The following is a 23,440-nucleotide window of genomic DNA, read 5'->3' on the forward strand; positions in this document are numbered from 1 at the left end:
CCCTCATATCAAGGCTGCACAAGGCCACCCAGTAGGAGGAAAAGGGTCCCAAGAACAGGCAAAAGAACTAGAGACAGCCCCACTCCCACTGTTAGGAGTCCCACAAGAGCACCAAGAAGCAGGTTGGGTGGTGGTGAAACACACATTTAACCCCAGCACTCAGGAGGTGGAGGCAGGTGAATCTCTTTCAGTTCGAGGCCAGCCTGGGCTACAGAGTTGAGTTCCAGGAAAGGCACAAAGCTACACAGAGAAACTCTGTCTTGAAAAACCAAACCAAAACACAACAAAACAAAACAAAACTAAAGAAAAACATACATAAAGAAGACCTAGCTAAGACCCATACAGGATCTGTGATTGTCACTTCAGTCTCTGGGAGCCACCATGAGCCCTGCTTAGTTGATTCTGTGAACTGTGTTCTCCTGGTGTCCTCAAACCCTCTGGCTTCTACAATCCTTGTTCTCCCTCCAAGGGGGTTCCTAAATGGCTGAAACACTTGAAAAAATGTTCAACGTTCTAAGCTATCATGGAAATGCAGATCAAAACTACTTTGTTATTCCATCTTATATCTGTCAGAATGGCTAAAATACAAATACAAGTGACAGCCCATGCTGGAGAGGATGTGGAGCAAGGGGAACACTTCTTCATTGCTGGCAAGAGTACAATCTTCATGGCCACTGAGGAAATCAATATGATGGTTTCTCAGAAAATTGGGAATCAATCTACCTCAAGACCCAGCTATGCCACTCCTGGGCATATACCCAGAAGAAACTCCATCCTACTGCAAGGACACTTGCTCAGCTATGTTCATTGTGGCTTTATTAATAACACCCAGATGTTGCAAATGACCTAAATGTGCGTCAACCAAATAAAGGATAAAGAAAATGTGGCACTTTACAAAATGGAGTAGTACTCAGCAGTTAAAAAGAAAAAAAAGACATCATGAAATTTGCAGACATATGAATGGAACTAGAAAAAATCATCCTGAATGAGGTAACCCAGAACCAGAAAGATAAACATGGTATAAACTCACTTATAAGTAGATATTAGCTATAAAGTAAAGGATACCCATGAGAAAATCCACAGACACAGAGAGGTTAAGTTACAAGAAGGGCTTAAGGGGGGACATGTTGATCTCCCTGGGAGGGGGAAATAGAATAGATTTTGCAGGTGGACTAGGGGCTTGTGGAGATGAATACAGGAGGGATCAAGCCAGGGGTGGGGTGGAGGGAGAAAGTGCATAGAGAGATGACTGAAATTGGGAGGGGGAGTCTATGGAATATGGAATGTGGAAACCTAGTGCAGTGGAAACTCCCTCCAAGGAGTCTATGAGGGTGACCCTAGCAAAGACTCCTAATATGGGGGATATGGAACCTGAACAGGTCATCTTCTGTAGTCAGGCAAGTCTTTCAGTGGGGAGACTGGGACACCAACCCAACCACAAGGCCTTTGTCCTGCCTGTAAGGACAATGGTTGTTTTTTGTTTTTGTTTTTTTTTTTATTAATACATAGTGTTCTGCCTGCATGCCAGAAGAGGGCGCCAGATCTCATTACAGATGGCTGTGAGCCACCATGTGGTTGCTGGGAATCGAACTCATGACCTCTGGAAGAACAGCCAGTGCTCTTAACCGCTGAGCCATCTCTCCAGCCCGGACAATGGTTCTTAAAGTCCTCCAGTCTTGGGAAACTCCTGTCCTCTTCTCCCATAGGCTAGGACTTGGCCCATCCCCAATTTCCTGTCCTACTGGTTTAGGACACAGAGCCTTATCTGATGAATAATTTGGGGCTTGAGATGGCCCCTTAAATGGCCCTGGGTACAGTCACATAGCAGACATCCTGGAACTTTCCTGCTCCTAGCTAGGGAGAGAGGGGCTCAGTACCTCCTGCTTGTCTGTAACTGATGAACTCTGAGTGCACCACATATGAAAATGAGTGGTAACAACTTACCACTTACACAGGCAGCCTAGCTTTGTGAGGGAGGATAGTGACCAGGACAGGAGAAGGCAAGGGAAGAGGTGGCTGGAGAATGGGAGGGTCTGGAGAGGAATAGGAGACAATGGCACCTGCTCAATACAGTTACATGGGACCACTGCAAAGCCAGGCCCCATCAGCTTGGTCAACACACATTGAGCTCTTCCTGCAGGCCCTGTGTTGCTTTAAGACAGGCAGGGCTGGATGCTGGCTTCGTTCTGGGGACCTCAGGCCTGCTGAGTTGACCAAGGGTCTTTCTGTGTAAACCCTAACTCAGTGCACGGGTGTAGGTCCAAAAAGTGGAGAGGTACAGGAGGCTCTGGGGGATCTCAAACCACCCCATTTGGTGACAAGGACCACTCAGGCTCATATGGATGCACAGAGTTTATTGGACAGAGATACAGGGTCTTTGAGGCTTTGCCTCCTCCAGCCCAGGGTCACCTGGTACACTGGTCCCTCCAGATGGGTGAGCTTGGCTGAGAGGAGGTCATACGATGTGGCGATACAGGACTGAGATCTGAGCTCTCTACTACCTTTTCTCATCTTTCTACTCCTCATCAATGTTATGATCATCCTCATCATCATCATCATCATCATCATCGTCTTCAACTTTGTATTTGTCTTTGATATCTTCCTTCACTTTGTTAGTGTTAGAGATGGGCACTGGTTCTCCTGGACGCATCACTGTGTTATAGGTCCATTTGAAGCCGATCCCTTGGAGGCAGACAGGTGAGTGCATCCCATTGACAGTCTGTAGATGCTGGTCTGGACCTCCACTCTCTACAATTGGACGTCCTTTTTTTTTACCAAAGGAAAACTCAGTCCCCTTGTTGGTAATGAAGGTCAGGGAGTTCAGGCACAATCCCACAGTGCCAAGAACCTTTATTACATACTCGTCATCATTCAGAAGAAACTCTTCATAACGGCTTGAACGGACTCCTTTGATATCACTCCAGTTATTTTGAAACTGCAGCTGGATGCTGGAGACAAATCAAGTCATTACAACCTCAAGAATTCCTGTTCTTTTTTTTTTTTTTTTTTTTTCGGTTTTTCGAGACAGGGTTTCTCTGTGTAGCTTTGCGCCTTTCCTGGAACTCACTTGGTAGCCCAGGCTGGCCTCAAACTCACAGAGATCCGCCTGGCTCTGCCTCCCGAGTGCTGAAATTAAAGGCGTGCGCCACCACCACCCGGCGGTGAATTCCTGTTCTTACTCATAAGTGTGCCCTCTCCTCGTTCCTGGTTCACAATACAGTCTCCAGAGGTGCCCAGCTGTGATATGGAAGCCTGGAGTCCTTCCTCCTCTACCTCTTCCACACACATCCCTTCTCACAGGTCCCCATAGAGTCTGGCTCAGGTCATGTATCTGTGCCTGGGTGGATAGATCTACCACTGCAGGTCATTCTAAGCCTGAATCTTTTGCAGGGTCTGCCCAAATTAGTTTCCCATCTGGAGCCTCCTCCCCTGTCTGACCCAAATGAGGCAGCAGTCACAATGACACCCCTCTTCTCAGGTCAGCAGACCTTACAGGCAGAGTCCAGGGAGACAGGGTCATCTCTCCTAGTGTTGTCAGAAGGGAACAGGAGAGCCCTGGGAGCTGTTCTACCAAGCAAAGAAGTCTTCTACACTATTGCTAATGCCAACTTCCTTCTCTTGCAATGTAAAATACATACCAAATCATACCACAGGTAAAATGCCTGAAGGATATCCCATTGAACTAGAATTTCAGATAACCCTAATTATAAAGATAATTACACTGGAGTAATTTCCAGTGTAAGCAGATTTTGTGTTGCATGGTTTATTTGCTTATTACTGAAATTGATTTATTATTTATTTTGTGCACGTGTGTGTGTGTGTGTGTGTGTGTGTGTTTTGCTTGTGATGTGGTATGTGATGTTTGTGGTGTGTGATGTGTGTGGTGTGGTGATGTGTGTGTTGTTGTAGTGGTGGTGGAGTGTGTCTGTCTGTCTGTCTGTCTGTGATGCATGTTTTGAGCATGCAGAGGCTAGAGCAGGGCATTGACTATCTTTCTCTCTGGCTATCTGCCTTATTGCTTGGAGACAAGGTCTCTCACTGAACGGAAGTTCAGTGTGGCAGCTAGAATGACAGCCCAAGAGCTCCTGAGATGTTCCTGTGGCTGCCCCAGTGCTTAACTCACAGTCCCTCCATCTTCCTTTTGCATGGGTTCTGGGAATCCAACTCAGGTCTTCGTGTTTGCAGAGCAAATGCTCTTTCTTACTTTCTCTGCCATTTTTCCAGGTATGCCACCTTATTTTTCCTAGGCAGAGTCTCCAAGTGACCCTGGAATTGCATTTTGGGTAAGACTCTGGCCAGCTGAGTCCAGCAGGATCTCCCTGTCTGCTCCCGCAGCTTTAGGTTTACAGACTTGTGCTGCTGTTCTCAGCTTTCACACGGGTCCTGGGGACCCAAACTTAGGGCCTCGTACTTGCACAGCAAACATTTTATCTGCTCAGCCTTCTCCCTGTCTCACAACTTCAAATGTTTAAAGGATTAAGATGACCTCAATATTACACAGGAGACACAGTAAAAGAACATCCATTGATCATCTGTGCTGTGGGTTGTCTTTCCGTATGCTGTGAATATGTGTTGCTACCATTGGTTAATAAAGAGACTGCTTTGGCCTGTGGTAAGACAGGTTATAGCCAGGAGGAAATGCAAGCAGAGATACAGGGAGAAGAAAGACAGAGTGAGGGGAGATGCTCCAAGCCGCCAAGGGAGCAAGATGTACCAGAACACAGTAAAGACACGAGACTCATAGCAATACACAGATGAATAGAAATGGGTTGATTTAAGATGTAATAGCTAGCTAGCAATAAGCCTGAGCCATTGACCAAACAGTTTGTAATTAATGTAAAGCCTCTGAATGATTATTATAAAAACGGCTCCTGCAGGACCTGGCAGGACTGAGAAACTTCCATCTACACATCTGAAATTCTATTAACCTTGGGGACTGTGCTTGCATTTAACAAGCTTGGCAACAGTAGCACAAGGCCTTTGAGGCATTCTAGGAGAACAGCAGACCTCATGAGGCAGAAGCTGGTGAGGACAGTCAAGCTCTGGTCTGTCCCTAGAGAATGGCTGGCCTTTCTAGAGCAGAGCAAAGGTCCAGAATGGCAGGGTGAACTGCACATCATTTCATGTCCTGTGAAGGTCATTTCATGTCCTGTGAAAGCCAGGACATCTCTCAGACCATGTAAGCAGTTCCTGTGACCTCCAAGGAGCACTAGGACCACCAGAACTATGGGAGGAGAGACCCTTCAGCCTCTATGATCCTTTCTGAATCATAAAGTTGGAGGTACCTCTCCACCTGCCTCCCTGAGGATTGTCTAGTCTGGGCCTAGCCTGGGCATTCCAGATCTGAGTGGGCTAGCTCAGGTGAGGGTTCTAGACAAGCCACAGGAGCAGGCACAACTGGGGACTGCTACAGGAAGCCAAGGAGCCAGAACCCTACTCACCCCTTGAGGCGTCTGGCCAGTGTATAGAAGATCCGGATGGCCTTGATTTCCCCCTGCTCTTCACCATGAATGTAGAAATAGCTGCCGATTGTATTGCCCAGTATATCTGGGGAAAGTGAGGCAGAAAACACTCAGGGCCACTCTCTCACTCAGAGCCCCTTCCTCTTTGAACAGGACACAGGAGGTGAAGGCCACAAAGGAGGTAAGGTACTCACTCTGGGCTCTGCAGGTGGCACCAGCAAGGACAGCCAAGGTCAGCAACAGCAGCATGGCTCCTGAGGGTTTGGGGCACAAGTCTGGTGCTTAGAGCCACAGGGAGATGACAAGACTTCAGAAAGGCTCTGAGGAAAAGACTCAGATTTAAGGGACCTCCATACCCCAGATTGAGACAAGGGAACATTTGAGAACCCTCTTTTTCCACATCTCTAAAGGCTTCAGAAGGGCCCAGGGATGGTTTCCCCCACATGCCCACACTGTAACCCCCCAATGTCACTGTGCTTCCATTCCAACTCAGCTCTTAGCAAGAGATCCCATGATGTCATATCACACTGGGCTCTCCAAAGTCTAAAGCTACTCCTAGAGAAACCCCATGTTCCAAACCCCTCCATCTGTTCCTCATGGTTCAGTCTCTATCTGGCTCAACCCATCCTCCATTTCCCCTCTGGCCTCTCCTGCTGCACCAGGCTGGACTGCTGCTCCTTCCTTACCTGTGCTGTGTGGTCTGAGCCCCTTGAGTGGTTCCTTTACACCGACACCACTTAACTGTTCTACCTGTGGGACCTCCACAGTCCCGCCCTTGGCAGGGTTTCCTGCAAGAATATGGGTATATATCCGGGACATCCTGGGACACTATTTGTGTTCCTCATCTCTGCTTTTGAACAAATGAACCTCACAGTCCATGCTGTCCTCTGCATTTGCAGAGGACATCCTGTTGAATCCTACCAGGGCACAGAAGTTTCAGAACTGAAAGTGGGAGAATGTGGTCACACTGTTGATTTCCATAAATCCAGACTAAGCAGGTTCCTACAGCCAAGAAATATGATTGTCTCCAGCATATGAGATATGCAGAGTCCTGAGCATATGTGAGGGGAAATCAGATGCATCCTGCTCATGGCTTCTCAGGGAAAAATGGGTCCAGGTCTGTACTGGGAGAATGTGCCGCATAGGTCCCACCGCCCTTCCTTTTATGGGTTGTTACCTAAGATCTTTTCAGAGTTTTCACTTAAAACACCTGCGCCATGCATATCCCTTCCACACACTGCTCATAGCAGCTCCCACCAACTGAGCAGACAGAGTTCTCAACATAGCCCTCAGTTCTCCAGGCAGCCTGAGGCTGGCATCAATACGGTGCCCATTTTATAACCTAAGAAAAGGAGGTACCAAGTGGTTTAGCCCTGGTGTGTCAGCCTCTCCTTGGGACCCACAGATTCTTTCTGCCTCCACCTCTCTGGGACACATGCCTCATCCTCTAGTTCCCAGGAAGTCTGGCCCCAGGTGGACAGTTGTATGGAGGTGGCCAACTCTACCATAGCACCCTCCTGAGCTTGAATCTTTTGCAGGGTCTGTCCAGCTCACAGTTTCCCATCTGGAGCCTCTTCCCCTTTCACCCCAAAGGAGGCACCAGCCACAGTGAGACCCCTCTGCTCAGGCAAGTAGACCAGAGATGGACCTTGACCTCAGTGGGCGTTCTCTGGGACCAGCAAGACAGAACCTCCTCTCCTGGTGTTGTTCAGTGGGAGTTGGAGGTCTCTGGCAGCTGTTGTACTAAGCAAAGAGGAGAAGTCCCCTCTCCACGTCGTCTAGACTATTCTTAACCCCAGGTTTGTTGTTCGTTGCTAAGATGCATCCCAAATCAGCCAGCCTCCACAGGAAATGTAGAAAGGATATCCAATTCAATTTGATTTTAGATAACCAATGCATAATATTTTTGTGGAAGTATAGCCCAGGCATTTACCAATTTTTTACTTGTTGGACATTGTTTATTGAATGGGGAGTACCTTGTGCCATGGCATGCTTGCAGAGGTCAGAGAACAGTTTGTTGAAGTCAGTTCTCTCTTTCCCTTGGGTAAGCTCAGGGACCAACCTCAGACTGCCAAGCTTGGCAGCAAGACCCTTACCTGCAGAGTAATTCCAGGCCATCACCTACTTATTTTGAAGTTCTGAGAGTTGAATAGAGCCTGACATATGCTATTTGTCTCTCTGTTTGTCTTTCAATCTGTCTTTCAGTCTGTCTTTCAGTCTATATCTATCTATCTATCTATCTATCTATCTATCTATCTATCTATCTATCTATGTACCTACTTAACTTGTTTTTTAAACAGGATCTCACAGATTGAGATTAAACAGATTGGCCTTGACCTTCTTCATGGTGGAAACCTTCCTGCCTCAGCCTCCTGAGTCCTGACATTATGGGCATGAGCCTCCATGCCAGGCTCCAATCCTCTTTTTACTTTATATTTTGAGACAGAGTTCCACTAAGCTGTCCAAGTTGACCTTGAAGTGACTCTGTAGCCAGATTGGTCTGGATTTGTGATCCTCTTGTGCCAACCTCCTGGGATTGCAGGACTGGACCACAAACCAGGCTCCAAACGTTTCATTTTTAAAGTCTAACTATAGCTGAGTGTGGTGTTGCTTGTCTGTGATCTCCAGCACTTGTGAGGAAGAGATGGACAATCCAGGCTTAAGGCTAGCCTGGGCTACATAGTGAGACCCTGTAGACATAGCACAGAATTAAAATATGCTTCTGTTGTCATTACTGAAGTGTGTGTATGAATGCACGTGTTCGAGCATGTGTGGGAGCACATGCATGTTACATATGCATGTGACTATGCAGAGGTCAGAGCAGGACACAGAGTTTCTTCTTTTATCTCTGTCTACCTTAGTGCCTGGTGACATGTCTCTCACTGGCCTTCCAGTTTTCCCCTGGGCTGCCTGGCTGGCCAAAGCGCTCTTGATATCTGCCTGCCTCTTTGCCTGCCATGTCCCATACTGAGGTTATAGATACTCATGGCCATTCAGGATTTTTTTTTTTAACCTGAGTGCTAGGTATCCCAACTCAGGTCCTCAGGTTTGTGGAGGAAGTGCTCTTACTCGTGAGGCCTTCTCGCCAGCTCCCCAACCTTATTTTTTGAGGCAGGGTCACTGAACCTGGAGCTTTGTATTTGGGCTAGAATTATGTGGGTGCCGGGAATTCAAACTTAGGGCCTTACACTGCACAGCAAGCACTTTTACTCACTCAACTATCTCCTCAGTACCCCAATATTCAGTTTTTAAAGAATAAGGATATGCTAAACATTGTACAGGCCAAGACACCTTTCAAGAGTGTTCACTGTTTGTCTGCAATTTGATTGACCTGGGGGACTGTGCTTGTATTTGACAAACTTGGCAACAGTAACCCAAGATCCCAAGATCCTTAGGGTGCTGTAGGAGAAAGGCAGAGCCCTAGAGGTGGACACTGATGAGGACAGTCAAAATCTGGCCTGTCCCAGGGGACTGGTTGGCCTCTGGAGCAGAGCAAAGGTCCAAAGAAAGGGTCTGCACACCTGGGGTCTGCAAAGCTCTCAGCTCACATGAGCAGTTTCTGTCACTACCAAGAGGCCCTAAGGCTACCAGATTTAACTGGAAGAGAGACCTTCCAGCTTCTATGATCACTTCTGATCCCAAAGTCCTTCCCCATGTGCCTCCCTTATGAGGGGTATCAGCCCTTCCCAAGCCTGGGCATTCCAGCCCTGAGTGGGTTAGCTCAGACCAAAGTGAAGAGCAAGAGACATGGGTAAGGAAGATCAGTGAATCTTCTAAGTAGATAAGCCACAGGAGGTGGGCACAGCCAGGGCATGCTAAGGAAGCCCAAGAGCCATAACCCTACTCACCCCTGATGATGTCCTGGATTTCCACCCTGCCCTTAACCTCTGATTGCCTTGTGTCTCTGAAGAAAGGGAGACAAAATGGAAGGCATTAAGAGAGAGCTAGAGCCAATCCTCACCTCCAGAGTTGACCAGGCAGCTGTGTGGAGGCCTGTGGATTGTGGAGACAATGAAGAAGACAGAACAGAGTCGAGAGGACGGCCAGTCAATGCCGGACAGTGCCTGAGTTGATTTCACAGCCAGCTTATATACAAACTTGCAGGGCAGAAGTAGAACAGTGCATAGCACAGGCATTCAACCATTGTCTACCCTGTCCTTGGGTCAAGGAGCAGGCTGTATCATTTTCTATCTTGATGTACCTCCCAGATGGATGTCAGCAGCCTGAGGCCAGCAGCAGCAGCTTGTGTCTAGCTAGACAGTGTGTTCCTTCCCATGGGCTAATCAGGACTTTCTCACAGCCCTGGAGCAAGCAAGCCTGAACTCCAATGACTCAGAATAGACTTCAGATTCAAACTGGGAAACTGAGTCACTGTGGGCTCCCACAATTCCTCCCTTTTTAATATTTGAGTTGAAGCAGTAGTAGTCTAGATTATATATTCTTTTTTATTGATTACATAGGCTGATTTTCCATTAGATGAGCCATTAGTAGAAATCAAAGCAGCATCTTTTATTGGAATTTGTATTATTATTTTAGGGAAAATTAAAGAATGTATCTATGCAAAGTGTAATAATTTTTTTTTAACATCTGACTTTCATTTTATTCTACTCTTGGTTGCCATAGTGATTCACTTGGGCACTGCACACTATTAGATGCCAACTTAAGTTTTTTTTTTTAAAGATTTATTTATTTATTTTGTATACAGCATGTATGACCAGAAGAGGGCACCAGATCTCATTACAGGTGGTTGTGAGCCACCATGTGGTTGCTAGGAGTTGAACTCAGGACCTCTGGAAGAGCAGTCAGTGCTCTTAACCTCTGAGCCATCTCTCCAGCCCAAGTGTAATAATTTACCAGCAGGAAAATGATTATCAATTTGACCTAAAACTTGAGCAAAAGCAATTGCTCAAGAATCATTATTTTGAAATAGCCAATCAATTTGTTGTTGAGTGAATGGCATATTAATAATCTCAGGCTCTTTGCCAAAATATTTTTTAGATTTAATTTGACTCTTTTGTATTAGACATGTTACAGGTTGTTAATATGAATTTAACATTTTAACTGATGGAAGAGGAAGATGTAACCATAAAAGAGGACTGTTTTGTCATAATATTGCTGTAGGAGTAAGTCTGGTGGGCAGGATATATGTTTGTCAAGGTTGATCCTAATCAATGTAATGTATTTGTTGACACTGAATAGCATTTTCAACCTGTGAAAAAAACATGTCTTTTTTTTTTTTTTTTTTTTTTTGGTTTTTCGAGACAGGGTTTGTCTGTGTACCTTTGCGCCTTTTCCTGGAACTCACTTGGTAGCCCAGGCTGGCCTCGAACTCACAGAGATCTGCCTGGCTCTGCCTCCCGAGTGTTGGGATTAAAGGCATGAGCCACCACCGCCTGGCCCTCTCTTTTTTTTTTTTTAATTAATTGTCTAGGCTAATTAGGATCATTATCTCTTGTTAAAATATCACATAAAGTTTCTAAATCATCTGTAGATAATTTTTCAATAAAATTGTAAACATTGAATATCCCTTAATAACTTCTGAAAATTATTTAATGTTTTCAACCTATCTTTTTTATTATTTATTTATTTATTTATTTTTTGGTTTTTTCAAGACAGGTTTTCTCTGTGTAGCTTTGTGTCTTTCCTTGATCTTGCTCTCTAGACCTCGAACTCACAAAGATCCGCCTGCCTCTGCCTCCTGAGTGCTGGGATTAAAGGCGTGCTCAACCACCAGCCAGCCTCAACCTATCTTTTTTATCTTTAATTGTTGAGGCTTTAGCTTTTTGGAATATAATATATAATTTAAATATTGAAAAGGCAGAATCTTCAGCTATTTTTTAAATTAAATACCAACCAGAATTAACCTGATATTGTTAAATCTCCCACATATCTTATAATTTTCCTTTGAATTTAGTATAGTTTATATCTACTTTGGCCTTCTGTAATTTTTATGTACCTTTAGGCTAGGCCTTTTTCTATGTTCTTTTGGATAAGTCAGACATGAACAATTTTTTTTAATTATAGTCTTTTGACATCTCTTGCTTTTTAGTAAACATGCAAATTTTCATTAAAGTCCTTTTTCTTGTGGTTTCTTTCCAGCAGTTTAAAACATTGTATAGGTATAACATTTCAAAAAAAATAGAATCATATAAATATATATGCATATATCATAATAAAAACTTACATTTGCATGAAGATATAAAAACCTGAATCAATGTGAAACATTTGAGATTAGTAGCACTTTTTTTTTAATCTTAATCAATGAAGGGACCCAACCCTGTTTTAATATGGGGATGAGAGCATGTTTATGTGTTTTCACAGGAAGAAAATGAAGCTCATTGGCTGCCTGAGCGTTTAATATGATATATGGAACAGAGAAATGCTGGTCCTGATGTTGCTGATGGTCATCCAGAAGTGCCAGAGTGAGACCTATTGGCCCTATATTTCTGATCCTCCTGTGTTACATCCTGTGATTTAGGAAGGAAGGAAGGGAGATTGTGGTCACAGTCAATGATACCCAGTGATTAGATCAACTTGCCATTCAAGAATTCCTGATTGCTCAAAATTTTTGTTATTTTGGATATGATAAAAGAATTCATTTATGTTTTGCAAAAGAAATACTACTTTAGATGGATGTCTTGGAAAGTTTTCAAAACAAATAACGGGGCATGATAAACTATGTACCGGTTATACAAAGTTATTGCTCCCCCAAAGTAATTGGGGAAGTAATATTTCACTCCTTCAATGATTTCCTCCATGCACAAAAGAATTATGAGAGTCTAACAGAACTTTGTTATGGAGGTGATGTACAGGCATTGTTCCTTTAAAATACAACATCACATGGACACAACAATATATTCTTGACTGGTCTGGAAATCAAGATGATTATAATGACTCTTATTCTATGTCTACAGCTGAATCTTGGGACCAAGGACTGTCAGCTGGAATTTGGTATTCCAGTACAGGATTTTCACAAACTTATGTTGGAAACTTGATCCTGCCATGGGGACAATGACAGGACATTCTAGTTCTTCAAAACCCATTTGTCGCCAGGCATCAGTGGTGCATGCCTTTAATCCTAGCACTAGGGTGGCAGAGCCAGATGGATCTCTGTGAGTTTGAGGCCTGCCTGGTATACAGAGCAAGAACCAGGACAGGCTCCAAAACTATACAGAAACCATATCTCGAAAAACTGTTGGACCCCAAAATCTAGGGTCTCGAGTGGGCGCCCCAAGAACCCAGACTCAGGTCTAGTTGATGCAACAGCAAGAGGTGTTTATTTAAGAAGCGACTGTACAGACAGGCAAACTCTTGTCCTGAGAGCAAGAACTACATCTTACTGCAGCCCCATGGGGGCTTTTAAAGGAAAAACCCACAAAAGCCATAAGATTACAATTCCCATACAACTTCGTTTCACAAGATCATGGTCTGATCACAGAGTGGGTATAGTCACATCCACATGTATATTCTTCCTGAAACCTCAAGGGGGGTATCAGGACGGGAGTGGAGTTTACACAAAGGTCACAGTGGTCCTTCCTGGAACACTTGCAACTATCCAAGTTACAGTTGAGCACTTCTCTTAACAGGAATCTTTTTACATTGTTACATTGTTACAGGTTGAATAATGGCTGAGTCAGGCTGCCCTTGGAACTAGATTTTTAGTTTCTCATTTCCTGGGGCTTGTGGGGTGTAAGCCTGAAGGGTTAGGGTCTTTCAAAACCAAAAAACATTAAAAAAAAAAAAAACCTGTTTGTCCTTTGATTGAGACGGTTTCAGCTTATGTTACATTGCCCTATGTCTTTTTAGTTGGAGAGGTAAATACTTTTATAAATAGTTCTATGTTTACTATATCATGTTTTAATTGCATTTTCACTAATTATATTTCTCAAATAGACAGTCATACTCATATAATAATGTTCAAACAACCTTCTTTTATAATAAAGACAATATATATAAATGATCCATGATTTGATGATAAATGGTTACAAATGATTTAAAAAGCTTTAGATAGATAAGAGCATGTTGTTGGATTAGTTATAGCAGAAATTGCAGCCCTTGTTACCATGCTGGTTACTACTATGATTGTTTCTATTATGTACTATTAAGGCTTTGTCTCAGTCCATTCAGACAGTGGGTTTTGTTAATCAGTTATCTAAGAATGTTTCTATGACATTAAAAACACAATAAGATATAGATATAAGAATGGAACATAAATTGAATGCCTTATATGAGATGGCACAATTTTCGGGAGATGAGCTCCAAAGCCTAAAACTGGAATACATTTAAAATGTTATGCTAATAATGAATGGAATTATATTACATTTTCTATATATAATGAAAATGTTGTTGGATGGGAAAGTGTTAAGGCACATATTAAAGGAAGTTGGCACGATTATAATGAATCTTGAGATTTGGCTAAATTGCATCAAGAGATTACAAAAATAAAAAAGGCTAAATTAGATTTTTATATGGCTAAAACAGCTGAAAAAATGTTGGAACAATTTAAAAAGGTTATTCCATCATGCTCACCATTTACTTCACTCTCAAGTTACATTATAATTATTGGGATATATGTCTTAATAGGATTAATCTGTTTGCCTATGGTTTTCAAGCTGATTACAAACTTGCTATGAAAATTGGGCTCAGAACTTCATGGAGTAAAACTCCACATATTCCCCTGACTTATGATACCAGAGGATGACAACCAAAGACAGGAAAGTTTTTTTGCCCCCTTTCAACCTAAGACAGTAAGTACATGAATGATGGAACTCATGCTCCCATGATTGGTAAGATTGGAAACACCTAAGACAGGCACAGTCATCTAAGGACTCAATGGAGTCTTAAAATAACTAAAAAAGGAGGAATTGTGGGAGCCCACAACTGACTTAGTTTCCCAGTTTGAATCTGAAGTCTATTCTGAGTCAATAGAGTTCAGGCTTGCTTGCTCTGGCTGGCAAGAGTCTTACCCCAAATGCAATTCCAGGGTCACTTGGACATTCTGCCTAAGAAAAATAAAATGGTACACATGGGAAAATGGCAGAGAAAGTAAGAAAGAGCATTTGCTCTGCAAACACGAAGACCTGAGTTGGATTCCCAGAACCCATGCAAAAGGAAGATGGAGGGACTGTGAGTTAAGCACTGGGGCAGCCACAGGAACATCTCAGGAGCTCTTGGGCCAGCCAGTCTAGCTGCAACACTGTCTCCAAGCAATAAGGCAGATAGAAAGATAGTCAGTGCCCTGCTCTAGCCTCTACAGACACACACACACCACCACCACCACCACCATAACAACAACAAACACACCACCATACCACACAAACCACCACTCTACACGTACCACCAAACCACACATCACATACCACACATCACATACAACACACACCACCACACCACACACACACACACACACACACACACACACACACACACTCAAGGAGAATGATCAGGGAATATCACCAACACCACAACAGGGACAAACAGACATGTATACATAGCCTACACACACAATTCAGAACTGACGACATGGTTATACTTCCCCTACCACTTTTGGGGTATTGAGGGTTGAAATCAAGACATATCACTGTGTTTTATCTATAACCATCAATTTCATGAGACAGGGTGTCCCTATGGATCCCAGGATGGCATTAAGCTTAGAGTCCTTGCACCTCATCCTCACAACTGCTGGGGAGTGTTGTGTGCCACAGGAATACATTATAAGAACTCAGCTGGTTATGACAAAGTCACTACCTGGAGGGATCAAGGAGTTCCTCCAGAGGAAGCCAAATTCCAAGGAGCTTTTGGTTTTATTTGGCTTGTTATATATCAGCTGTCTTCTGTTATGAAAATCATGTGTGCCTTCATAGTTTTCCCAATTGATTTTTCCCTAAGAAGGGCTAACAGTGTGGACTGTTCACTCTCTGGACATACACAATCCAGGTATTTGGAGAACAGCCTTAGGATATTCTTCTTCTGGAATCAGATATCTTTCTTAACCATTTTCAAGGACTAACAGTAATAACAGTCCACATGCAAGTCTCCTGATTTAAGATAAATTCCACAAGGAGACACCACCTAGGTCAGGTGTATGTTAAGTAATAGCTTTACACAATTTAGCTCGGACCCTCCTTTCTTACAGCCTTTCTAATTTTATAGACCTTTAACTCCTTACCTAACCACTTCTAGGAATATTTAGATAACTTTCTGTGCTGACAGGTATGCTGAGCCCAAACCCCAGTTCATACTCCATTGGCAGCATCTGGCCATGTCCAACCCAGATGGAGGAATGTACCTTATCAAAGATACCTCTGTACTCTCTACGAACAGACTTAAGCATCCAGGCTACCTATTTGAGCAGGCCTGGCGGATGTGCCAATTAAGCTTAACTTCATCCTTTCCCAAACCTTACCTCTAGTTCCAGGTCTCCCTTTAACTACCATCAGAGGCATCTAGCTGTACACAGGTTGCCTAGAAACCGAGCACACTTTCCCTCACAGAAAAAATGGAGATAGCTTGGACAGATAAGAGCCACAGGAAAAAAGAAGGCAGTTTTATTTTATCTCATTGACCTAGCCACTTATAGAGTCTTAACATTTTCTACCAATCGTGTTTAAGGTTATAGTTGAGCACATAAGATCCCTCTTTTTAGATATTACCCGAATTTAGCCTTTAGCTAATTCATTTCCTCATTAGTCACTTCCCTTTTGGGTTGCAAATGATAATTAACGGTTACTGCCTCTCTATGTGATTCTTTTTTTTTTTTTTTAAAGGTTTATTTATTTATTATGTATACAGTGTTCTGCCTGCATGTGTCCTTGCAGGCCAGAAGAGGGCACCAGATCTCCTTACAGATGGTTGTGAGCCATCATGTGGTTGCTGGGAATTGAACTCAGGACCTCTGAAAGAGCAGCCAGTGCTCTTAACCTCTGAGCCATCTCTCCAGCCCCTCTCTATGTGATTCTTATCACCCCTTCGTTTGACCCTGGAAGCCTGTCTTTGCACTGCTAAGGGAATACTGTTTGTAAGTGTATGTATACCGGGACTTCCGGGGCACAGGAGGATGGAGAAAAGAGAATGGAAGAACTAGATGGGTAAGAACTTGAGAGGAACAAACTGAGATGGGGAAGAACTAGATTGAACGGCTACAAGAGAGGACTAGAGGAACAAGATGGAAGATGAGAAAGAGCCAGATAGAGAAGAACAAGATGAGGAAGAAACAGATGAAAGAGAAGGAGATGGGAGAGGAGCTGATATGGGAAAGAACAAGATGCATGAGAACCTAGAACTGGCAGAACAAAATGAAGGAATTAAGACAGAACCTAGAGGAGTCCGCAGATAACTGAAGAGAGAAAACAGGCAAGAAAGGAGCTAAATATGAGAGCAGAATATAAGCTTGTAGAGAGAGAATTGACACAGAAAAATAAAGTATATGGACTAAGGAATTTCAAGAACATAGATTCAATTTTTCATCAAAGATTAATTAGTATCTGGTTATAGATTATTCCTGGATCCTGGGAGGAGACTATCAAGGGGCTGGACCCCCAAAGTCTTCGATAGGAGAGTCTATGGCCATGCTTTTAAAATGCAATATTGGAGCCTGGCCTGGTGGTGCAGTCCTGTAATCTCAGCTATCCAGGATGCTGATGCTAGACAATATCAAATGTGAGGCCAAATGGTGCTTCAGGGCTCCTCAGGTCAACCTGGACAACTTAGTAAACCCTGTCTCAGAGTCGAAAGCAGACAGAAGGTTGGAGACCAGCATGGTGGCTCATGTCAATGTCACAACTCAGGAGGCTGAGGCAGGAGGTTTTTCACCATGAAGAAGTTCAAGGAAATCCTGGCCACAGAGTGAGATCCTGTTTCAAATAAAGTAAAAAGGAAAGAAAGAATGGGTGGGGAAATGGTACTATGCTTAGTGGCTTACCTAGTACATGAGTGACCCTAGGTTCAGTCTCCAGTACCACTATAGAAGTAAAGGCTGGCAAGATGGCTCTGGCAGGTAAAGGTGCTTGCTGGCCAATCTGACCTGAGTCTGAACCATGGAACCCACACAGTGGAAGGAGAAAACAACATCCAATAGTTCTCCTCTCACCTCCACTAAGGCCTTGGCACATGTGAGCCTGCATGGATAGACATACACAAATACACACACACACACACACACACACACACACACACACACGTGCACAAAATAAATAATAAATCAATTTCAGTAATAAGCAAATAAACCATGCAACACAAAATCTGCTTACACTGGAAATTACTCCAGTGTAATTATCTTTATAATTAGGGTTATCTGAAATTCTAGTTCAATGGGATATCCTTCAGGCATTTTACCTGTGGTATGATTTGGTATGTATTTTACATTGCAAGAGAAGGAAGTTGGCATTAGCAATAGTGTAGAAGACTTCTTTGCTTGGTAGAACAGCTCCCAGGGCTCTCCTGTTCCCTTCTGACAACACTAGGAGAGATGACCCTGTCTCCCTGGACTCTGCCTGTAAGGTCTGCTGACCTGAGCAGAGGGGTGTCATTGTGGCTGCTGCCTCATTTGGGTCAGACAGGGGAGGAGGCTCCAGATGGGAAACTGTGACTTGGGCAGACCCTGCAAAGGATTCAGGCTCAGAATGACCTGCAGTGGTAAATATAGCCACCCAGGCACAGTAGCATGATCTGAGCCAGACTCTATGGGGACCTGTGAGAAGGGACGTGTGTGGAAGAGGCAGAAGGAGGAAGGACTCCAGGCTTCCATATCAGAGCTGGGCACTTCCGGAGACTGACCTGTGAACCAAGATCCAGGAGGGCACAGTTTTGAGAAAGAACAGGCATTCCTGAGGTTGCAGTGACTTGATTTCTCTCCAGCATCCAGCTGCAGTTTCAAAATAACTGGAGTGATATCCATGGACGACGTTCAAAATATTATGAAGAGTTTCTGCTGAATGATGACGAGCATGTAATAAAGGTTCTTGGCACTGTGGGATCGTGCCTGAACTCCCTGACCTTCATTACCAACAAGAGGACTGAGTTTTCCTTTGGTAAAAAAAAAATAGGGACATACATTTGAAAAGAGTGGAGGTCCAGACCAACGTCTACAGATGATCAGTGTCGTGTACTCACCCATCTGCCTCCATGGGATAGGCTTTATGTGGAATCATGGACCAGAGAAGCCTCCAAGAGAACCAACGACCATCCCTGACACTGACAAAGAGAAGGAAGATAGCAAAAATAAATACAAAGATGAAGACGATGATGATGAAGAAGAAGATGATGATCATAACAATGATGAGAAGTAGAAAGATGAGAGAGAGTAGTAGTGAGCTCAGATCTCAGTCCTGCATCCCCATATTTTATGAACTCTTCTCAGCTAATCTCACCCATCTGGAGGGACCAATGTACCAGGCGACCCTGGGCTGGAGGTGGCAAAGCTCAAAAGACCCTGTATCTCTGTGTCCAATAAACTCCATGCATCCATGAGCCTGAGTGGTCCTTGTCACCAAATGGGGTGGTTTGAGGTCACCGAGAGCCTTCTTTACCTCCCCAGTTTAGGACCTACACCCGTGCACTGAGTTAGGGTTTACACAGAAAGACCCTTGGTCAACTCAGCAGGCCTGAGGTCCCCAGAATGAGGCCAGCATCCAGCCCTGCCTGTCTTAAAGCAACACAGGGCCTGCAGGAAGAGCTCAATGTGTGTTGACCAAGCTGACGGGGCCTGGCTTTGCAGTGGTCCCATGTAACTGTATTGAGCAGGTGCCATTGTCTCCTGTTCCTCTCCAGACCCTCCCATTCTCCAGCCACCTCTTCCCTTCCTTTCTCCTGTCCTGGTCACTATCCTCCCTCACAAAGCTAGGCTGCCTGAAATGCATCTCCTAAGCAGTTGAGGATTAAATCTAGGGCCTCATGAATACTTAGCAAGTACTATAGCACTGAGCCATATACTTAGCTTGCATTTATTTAGTTATTAGTCATGAATGAATGAATGAATGAATGAATGAATGAGACAGGGTCTCACATAGCCCTAGCTGGTCTACAAGGAAGAATTGCAAGCCTGCTTAGCATAGAAAGTAAGTTTCATCAAGCCAAGATCAGGAGATCACCAATACCAGATTTAGTCAGCAGCTAAGTGGACTACTGCCATGATCAGGGGAGGTCTCCAGCCAATTCCCATGGATTCTTCTCTCTCTCTCTCTCTCTCTCTCTCTCTCTCTCTCTCTCTCTCTCTCTCTCTCTCTCTGCAAAAGTAGCAGGTACACACTTTGCAGAATTATTTTTAAAAAAAATGAGTCTCCTAGATACCCCAATTTAGATATAATACCTCCCAGGGTAAGTTAACGGGAATCATGTATTTTAAGTCAATGAGTATAAATTTGAAGATGCCCATGCAGTTGTTACAGATGTGGTAGTCTTTGTGAGATGTGTAATATGACATTAATATCGAGGGAAGTTTTCAGAAGAGGGTGATCCAAATAAAATGAATTTTTTTCCATCCCAGTTAAATGTATTCCCTGACTTTTGTCCACCAATTCCAGGCTACCAGAACCTTTGATCAGCATCTAAAATGAAATAAGCTGGTCTAGGTGTCACAGGCCTGTAATCCAAGCTACTTGGGACACTGAGGAAAAACTTAGAGTTCACAACCTGGCTAAGGAACTTTGCCTCCAAAAATTTTTAAACACGGTTATGTTTAGCAGTTTAAAAAATATTTATTAATTTTTATTTTTTACATGCATGTGTGTATTATCTGGGTATATGTCTGCCTGCTTCAAAAATTTTTTTAATTAAAGGAAGGAAGAAAAGAGGGGAGGAATGAAGGAAGAGAGAGTGAGAGAGAGAGAGAGAGAGAGAGAGAGAGAGAACAGAGGGGCTGAAGTGTTGGCTCAGTGGATAAGTGGATAAGAGCACTGGCTGCTCTTTCAGAGGAACTGTTTGGTCCCCAGCATCCATGTGCTCACAGAGATCCACCTGCTCTGCCTCCCAAGTGCTAGAGAGATGGCTAAGTAGTAAGAGCACTTACAGTTCTTCCTCTAGAAGACCCAAGTTCAGCTCCCAACACCCAATTCAAGTGGCTCAGAACTGTCTGTAACTCCAGCTCCAGGGTGCACATACCCACATGCAGTCACACACCTACACATATTGAAATGTTAAAAAAAAAATATTCAAATATCTTCCAACATCTGAAGTGAGCCAGAGGCAAGATGGAACCATCTCTGGGTTTCTGGATCCTGGGTCCTTTTGACTAGGAGTAAGTTGGGAATAGTATTGGAAACTCAAAAAATATTTCAGGATGGAGCCACACACGAACCTTGAGTCTTGAAAAGTCCTGGCCACCAGACTCAACCTGAAGGAGAAACAAGTTGAGACTTGGTTTGGCTTCCAGCTCCAAAATAGTGGCTCACAACTGTAGATGTAACCAACCGTCTTATTAAATAAGAAACACAGAGCCAATACAGAGATGAAAGCCAAGAGGTCAGAGCAATAGCTAAGAGCTAAAAACCCTACCCTTCACTTTCGCTGTTGTCCTACCTCTCCAAAAGAGACCCACTTCCTGTGTGTCTGTCTTTTTATAGAGTTTCTGTTCTGCCTTCTCATTGGTTGTAAACCCAACCACATGACCTCCTAGTCACTGCCTGTCTGTACAGACCTCCAGGTCTTCTATGGTAGGTATTGAGATTAAAGGCATGTGTCTCCATACTGTCTGTATTCTTGAACACACAGAGAGCTACCTAGCTCTGCGTACCAAGTGCTGGGATTAAAGGCGTGCACCACCACTGCCCAGCTTTCTCTATGGCTTGCTAATAGCTCTGACACCGGGGCAACTTTATTTGTTAAAATACAAATAAAATCACATTTCAGTACAGATAAAATATCACCATATTTCCCCTTTTCTATTTTAATAAAAAGAAAAAAGGAAAAAGCTGATAACTAACATAAGAAAAACTATATACAAAAGTATAATAACTATATACCATATATACAAGTAATAAATACCTAAACAATGTCTAATCTATTTGTATTTGACAAATTCAGAGAAAATAATTCCATTATTTATCCTATTTTGGTAAGTCCAAAATGTACCTAATTCACTTTCTATCCTAACTAATCGTCAATTATAACTAACTAATCTTCAACTATAACTAACTAACCTTCAACTATAACTAACTAATCTTCAAATCTAACTAACTAATCTTCAACTCCCTCAGAGACCAAAGAAGGAAATAATATTACCTAGTAAAAAATAAAAACAGGAAGTGCATGCAAGAAGCCTCCAAAAAAAAAAATGTGAGTTGACAGAAACAGCCAGCTGCCTGGACAGTCACCGAGGTTTCTCCTCAGTGTTGGGGCATCATCTTCAGCCTATAGGCTTAGCGTATCTGACAGACTCATTTGTGAAGTATGCTGTACACAAGGTCAATAGTTCAACCTCACATTGGGTGAGAGCAGTCCATGTACCAGAAACACCTGAATTCCACTAGTGTCATGTCATGATTCAGGATTTTAAATTCTGGAAATTGTTGATGGTTTTTGAATTCAGCTGTCCATTCTTCTTGGCTGTATATATGTGGCTTCATCTCAGCATCCCGTTCTTCTCCATATCCCTTTATTAAATGCCAGTCTACCATTGAGAGGTGTGAGCTCAGTTACTCTTCAAGAATAACTGTTTCAGCTGCTGTTCCATTGCACATTGGGAGCCTCCGCCCACTGCCTGTTCCACTGCCTTCGAAGAAAAGGGCACTGTACCTTTTCCGGATTGCGAAGGCCACTTCAGGGATGGTGCCATATTGTCCTGGCCTCAGAAGATGCCTTTTGATAAAGCCATAACCACACTTGTTTTGGCAAGAATCAGTAGTGCTTTGTTTTGTGTCCTGTCTGTCCTGTTGTCAGCAGTTGATTCGAGGATACTTTGTTGTCCAGTGGCTAACTTTTGCCACAATGAAAGTTAACTCCAATTGCAGTTTTTTCAATGCCCATATTTTCTCTGAAGTAGATTGGTACTGCCAGGAGCCGACATGTCTCATAGTCATAACAAAAAAGAAAAATTTTCTAAGTTATTAAAACATTTTAAATGCCATATTCTGTAGATCTCTGAAGGGGTTGAAGATGACCTGTCTATCTAAAATATATCTGCTCAATCTTGAAAACCTACCTAATATGACTACAAGTTCTATTATAATGTCTAACTACTGACTTTCATTTCTTTATATCCTAATAGTTGGTAATAATAACATTCAAGGATCAGAAAATTGCATTACATTGTTAAATGAATGGTATAAGTACAATTAGAAATATACATACAGCATTTTCTAACAATATCAATTTCAATATATATAATTTGTATACAATATAAAACAATCCAATCCAATGTAAAGTACTTACATTTTCTTTTCTTTTCTTTCTTTTTTTTAAACAAGAACATTAAATCTAATCTCCTTTGCTTATCCCTTTTCCTAACCCTTGACAACAACTTGTAACCAACCCCCTTAATTAATGAAAATTATCCCAGACCCAAAACCCATTAAAAGATCAAAAAAAAAAAAAAAAAACCCACCCACCCCACCTCTTTGGGAATGTGGGTGTCGTATTCTTAAAATTGCTTCCTGCTGGATATGGACGAAGGTATCTTTATCCTGAAAAGAAAAATTTTAGGTTAATTGTCAAATTCTAGGAAAGGTAACTATATCCTTCGTTATCCAGTCTGTGTATAACGCCAAAGTTCAGGGTTTATCTCAAATCCTTATTCAAGTAGTCTTTGAGACTGGATCATCTCAGCTAGCCCTCTCAAAATTGCCCTGAGCACTTTGTAGTTCAAAGCTGATCTGTAGATGATGTTTGTCAGCTTAGTGATGTTATTATTGTCCACGTGGAATTGTTGTTGTTGTGGGGCCCCATTTCTTCCTGGAGACTTCAGTTGATGTTAGGCCTGGCCGTGAATTCCTGCAGAAAACTGATAAGAGGGCTGGAGAGATGGCTCAGAGGTTAAGAGCACTGCT

The 23,440-nt window shown here is 43.1% G+C and overlaps 1 protein-coding gene across 3 annotated transcripts; it reads right to left on the reverse strand.

The window, feature by feature from the left end:
* Nucleotides 1-2,337: 2,337 nt before the first annotated feature.
* LOC131916697 (prostatic spermine-binding protein-like) lies at nt 2,338-9,613 on the reverse strand. 3 transcript variants are annotated; one of them, XM_059270154.1, is made up of 4 exons: nt 9,424-9,613; nt 5,657-5,716; nt 5,442-5,547; nt 2,338-2,948 (listed from the first exon to the last, which is right to left on the reverse strand). In XM_059270154.1, exons 1-4 carry the CDS (start codon nt 9,596-9,598, stop codon nt 2,516-2,518), a joined length of 774 nt encoding a protein of 257 aa, XP_059126137.1. In that variant the 5' UTR covers nt 9,599-9,613; the 3' UTR covers nt 2,338-2,515. The 3 variants fall into 3 exon arrangements, with proteins under 3 accessions (XP_059126137.1, XP_059126138.1, XP_059126139.1); XM_059270155.1 differs by having other exon boundaries at nt 5,657-5,782; nt 9,424-9,537; XM_059270156.1 differs by having other exon boundaries at nt 5,657-5,782; nt 9,311-9,424.
* Between the last annotated feature and the right edge of the window lie 13,827 nt (nt 9,614-23,440).

This window comes from Peromyscus eremicus, chromosome 8a (assembly GCF_949786415.1).
Source record: "Peromyscus eremicus chromosome 8a, PerEre_H2_v1, whole genome shotgun sequence".
Taxonomy (NCBI): domain Eukaryota; kingdom Metazoa; phylum Chordata; class Mammalia; order Rodentia; family Cricetidae; genus Peromyscus; species Peromyscus eremicus.